This window comes from Lonchura striata, chromosome 4A (assembly GCF_050655825.1).
Source record: "Lonchura striata isolate lonStrDom1 chromosome 4A, ASM5065582v1, whole genome shotgun sequence".
NCBI classification, from domain to species: Eukaryota; Metazoa; Chordata; class Aves; order Passeriformes; family Estrildidae; genus Lonchura; species Lonchura striata.
In genome coordinates, this window is record NC_140742.1 from 17754083 (window position 1) to 17758496 (window position 4414).

Consider the following 4414-nt stretch of genomic DNA (forward strand, 5'->3'; position numbering starts at 1 on the left):
CTCGCATCCCGCCGCGGCCACTCGAGCTTCTTCCAGGCCGGTTTTTGGGGTGCCCGGCGCCAGGCGGGCGTGCGCATCCCGAGCCGCGGGCGGCGGCTCCTCCTGCACCTGCCTTGGCTAAGCTCGCCCCTTCAGCTTCATCGCTCGCGGACATCCGCGCAGGGGTTATCCAGAATTCCCCCTGCGCTCCGGGCTGGAGGCGAGTTGCTAGCAGTGGGTTTGAAATAACTCCATAGAAATCATGAAGGGAGGGAAAAGTCTTACTTGCTCCTAATCAAATATTTGGGGCAAACTCTGGGGGATTGGTGAAATTGAGCCTTGCACAACTGTGCGACCTGATTCATTCCACCTGTAGCCCTTTTGTGCTTGATTTGAAGCTTCTATGTACATTTAACTTCCTAATGAAAATTGTACTTAGATGGGCCAATTCAGGAGTTTAATTTTCTCGTTTTAAACAAAAGCAACACAACTCCTCCCCCTCAACCGAACAGTGTCCTGTAGGAAGGGCAATTAGCACCAGTTATGCAGTTCTAAAGTTTGAGAGCATTAGAAGCCTAAGAATATGCATGAACATTTTAAAGTTTAAGACCGCTTTGATTTTCAAAATATTTACATGAAGAAATTGATGTAACACATAATTGTCAAATTTGATACTCTAAATGGGAAGCTCTGATCAGCATCAAAGAATCCCAGAATGGCTTGGGTTTGCAGGGACCCTAAAGGTCATCCCGTTTCAACCCCCCTGCCATGGGCAGGGACAGCTTCTGCTATCCCAGGCTGCTCCAAGCCCCAGCCAGCCTGGCCTCGGACACTCCCAGGGATCCAGGGGCAGCCACAGCTTCTCTGGGAACCTGTGCCAGGGCGTCACCACTTAAACAGGGGAGGATTTCTTCCTTACATATAACCTAAGTAGGAAACACTGGCTGTGCAGAAGTCCAGACTGATGGGTTATAACGGGGTAACACCATGCAAACAAAGGATTGTACTGCCATCCCTGTCCTATGTTGTACTTTGTGGTAAATCACCCAAAGGGCAGCAGTTTGGCAGCATGTTTGCAGCTTGTGACTTTTTTCACCCAGATTCACCACATGCCTTTTTCCCTTTTGAGGCCTAAGTCTCTCACGTTTTAGCCCTCTTTTCAGTGCTTCTGTAAACACATGAAACAAGAGCTGAAGGCATCTGCAGAACATCACAGGAACATCAACAAAGACAATTTATTTCTACCTGTACTTGGCAAAAAAGGTCAAGAGACCACAATGCATTTGCCATGCCTGTAAAGAAGTAGTTTAGCTTGTCCTCATCACTGGAATTACCATCCCAGTGCAGCTTTTATGATATAAATATGTCTGTCTACGCAACTACACAGCTCATATTCCCTCCTTATTGACATTGTACTCTTGTGCATAAAACTGAATGAGTTGGGCACTAAATTGGAAGCCACTTAGTATCAGTTAATAGTAAATGATATTTTCTTTGTGTGTTTGGCCCAGTTGCCAGATCTTAAGTGTAGGAGATGAGACATTTTATTCCAACTTTTTTATTTCTCCACTCTGTTTATTGTAACCCCAAAACTTTATCCAAAAATGAAGCAAACTTTTCTGGCTGTCCAGGAGGAAAAGGTTTCAAAGCTGACAAGTCCATCGACTCCAGCGTCTCCACAAGAGTGCTGTAAAAACAGACCAAAAGCAAAAATTAAAGAAGAAAGAGCTATCCCATAGGAAATTATTTAATACAGTTTTCTTTCTATGTATCCATATGGAATTCTTTAGCATGGAAATATTAAATAAGGGTATGTATGGAAAGGAAGAGAATGCACAGGGCAGCAGGCCTCAGGCAGGACTGGCTCATAGGGAGCATTGCTGAAAACACACTTCCATCAGTTTTCAGAGACAAACTCAACTTTTAAATGTTTTAATCTTCTGTGGTTGCAATGCTGGGCGACTGTACAAGATCTGAGGCTCTGCTCCATAAACCACAGGAGGAAATCCATCTTATCTGAACACATGGCAGAGTTCTGCCCTGATCACAGAGCCAGAAAGAACAGCTACATCAATCTGTTACTTGCTATTATCAGACTGCAAATAAGGCTCAAATGCTTGGCACTGCCCAACACAAAGAAATAAAAATCCCAAAGCTGACAGGAGCACCAAGATAATGAGTTTAAGAAACGTGCTCAATTTCAATGAATGCCAGGCCTGGTCTGTTCAGAAAGCTCTTCTGAAACATACAAAACTCCGCTTGCAGGCAAAGGAACAAGACTAAGTTATGGGAGTTACGTTTTTTCTGCCTTCATTTTAAAAGTCATCTTTTATTTTTAGACTGGAGTCAACCACAAGCAAAGAGAAAACAGTAAGACACAGTCAAAACCAGGAGAAGAAATAAACCCAACAGGAGTCAGGATGAAGTCTAAAAAGAGGAGCTAGGGATTTTGGTGATGGTGGATTTTTTTATGTGTTGTTTCTTTGTGGGGTGGGGTTTTTTTGGTGTGTTTTTTGGTTGGTTGGTTTGGGTTTTTCTCCTGAAGTGACAGGCAATAGATCTGTGAAACTCCCTTGTCAGAGGGTATGGTGGATCCAGAAAGTTTCGTTAAAAGGGCAGCCTGAATAAGTACTTGAAAAATAAGGGTACTTAAAATTTCTAACCAGATACTATCTGATCTATTTATCCCCTGAATCCAAGTGTTTTTCTTTTTTTAATCTACCTCATGTTACCTCAAATGGAAAAAAAAATAATTAGAAGAGTTCATGGTCAAAAGGCTTGCTAAGTGTGGTTAATTACTACCTAGTGTTAGTCTATTCACTCTGCAAAATCTAATATCCAGATGGAGATTACAGAGAAGGATGTACACTTCCTTGTTACATTCTCAGTTTTGCAGTCACGAGGACTGAATGTTCTTGCCCAGTGGGAACAGCTGCAGCAGCTCCGTACCTGCAGTCACAGTACAGGACATAGCCATCTCTGTGCAGCTGTTTGGCCAGCTCAAGCTGATGGTTGTCCATCAGCTTGTCATTTATTACTACTATTAGTGGCTTTCCTTTCTCTAGAGTCTCCAGGCAGCTACCAGCACCTACGAGAGAAACAGAAAACATGATGAGAGGTGAAATACCCCCCTACTTGCTGCTGAAACAGGTTGAGAGATGAAATACCCCCCCCCCACTTGCTGTTAAAACAGGGTGAGAGATGAAATACCCCCTTACTTGCTGTTAAAACATGGTGAGAGGTGAAATACCCCCTTACTTGCTGCTGAAACAGGGTGAGAGGCGAAATACCCCCCTACTTGCTGTTAAAATTCTCCAACAGCCCAGCTCTAGCTGCGGAGCTCAGCACTCCCAAGCAGCCCACCCTTGGGCCGGACAGACTTCATGCCCACCGTCCCGCAGCCCCAGGAAGCAGCCGGGCTGTACCTGCGTGGCTGATAACCAGGTCTGCGCTCCGCAGGTCCTCATCCAGCGAGTCCTTGAAGCGGAACGCTTCCACGGCCAGGGCCGAGCTGCGGCTGGGCTGCGGCAGCGAGCCCCGGCCCACCTGCAGCACCAGCTTCTGGTACCCGCGGCTCTGCAGCGCCTGCGGGAGAACGGAGCGGATAGCGCGGGGACAACGGCGGTGGGATGATGGGGAGATGGGGAAGAGGGGGATGACTGAGGGGATGACGGAGGTGGAGGAAGGGGAGGAGGCGGGCATAGAGAGGGTGTGTGAGGGGTGTACCCAGCTCCCGACTACCCCGGCCCGGCTGCCGCTGGCCCGTCCCCGTCCTTCCCCTTCCTCCACCAACACTCCACAATCGTCCCCCGGGTACCCCGAACCACTCCGGGCCCCTCAGGCACCCGGGCCGGCCGCGGCAGGCAGGGCGGGCAGCTCGTGGCGCGCAGGCGCCAGCCCCGGAGGGCAGGCCCGGCCCAGCCCGGGGCCGGTGTCGGTGTCGGTGTCTCGGCCGGCTGACCTGCAGCGCGGGCGGGGAGCGGGCGGTGGCGATCAGCTCCTCGAAGCTGGTGGTGCCCACGGTGACGAACACGGACTTCATGGCGGCCGGGCCGGGCCGGGCCGGGCCGGGCCGGGGCCGCCAGGGGGCGCCGCGCGCCCGCGCACAGCTCCCGAAATGGCGGCCGGGCTGAGGGGAGGGACGGGGCGGGCGGGAACGCCCCCTGCCCTCACGGGCCCGGCCCTCCCTGGCCCACCCTGTCCCTCCGTGTCCATTCCATTTCCCATTCCATTTCCCATTCCATGACTTCTCTTCGCGTGTTTTCCCCGCCCGTTTCGGGAGGCTGGTGTCTCTGCGCTGTGTGATCTTCCCACACGGTGCCACACCAGCAGCGATGGTGGCCGCTCTAACCCGGAGCCCACTGTCCGGCAGCGTTTAGAGGCTGTTTCAGGTTTTTAGATTTTCAAGAAGAGGTAAAAAATAAAATTGGAAAAG

At 50.1% G+C, this 4414-nt stretch overlaps 1 protein-coding gene across 1 annotated transcript; it reads right to left on the reverse strand.

Annotated features, from left to right (window-relative positions):
• Window positions 1-1521: 1521 nt before the first annotated feature.
• Window positions 1522-4112, reverse strand: LOC116183114 (UDP-N-acetylglucosamine transferase subunit ALG13-like). The gene is made up of 4 exons (XM_021525312.4): window positions 3941-4112; window positions 3405-3564; window positions 2929-3067; window positions 1522-1666 (listed from the first exon to the last, which is right to left on the reverse strand). The coding sequence occupies exons 1-4, from the start codon at window positions 4019-4021 to the stop codon at window positions 1555-1557; spliced, it is 492 nt and encodes a 163-aa protein (XP_021380987.1). The 5' UTR covers window positions 4022-4112; the 3' UTR covers window positions 1522-1554.
• Window positions 4113-4414: the final 302 nt, after the last annotated feature.

What these genes read in the sequence shown, in the direction of transcription:
- LOC116183114 (XM_021525312.4), bottom strand. Translation starts at nt 4,021, where the DNA reads ATGAAGTCCGTGTTCGTCACCGTGGGCACCACCAGCTTCGAGGAGCTG. An exon ending in GCTCCCCGCCCGCGCTGCAG is followed by an intron (nt 3,565 to 3,940) that starts GTCAGCCGGCCG and finishes GTTCTCCCGCAG; the next exon opens with GCGCTGCAGAGCCGCGGGTA. An exon ending in GTCCTGTACTGTGACTGCAG is followed by an intron (nt 1,667 to 2,928) that starts GTACGGAGCTGC and finishes CTGTTTTTACAG; the next exon opens with CACTCTTGTGGAGACGCTGG.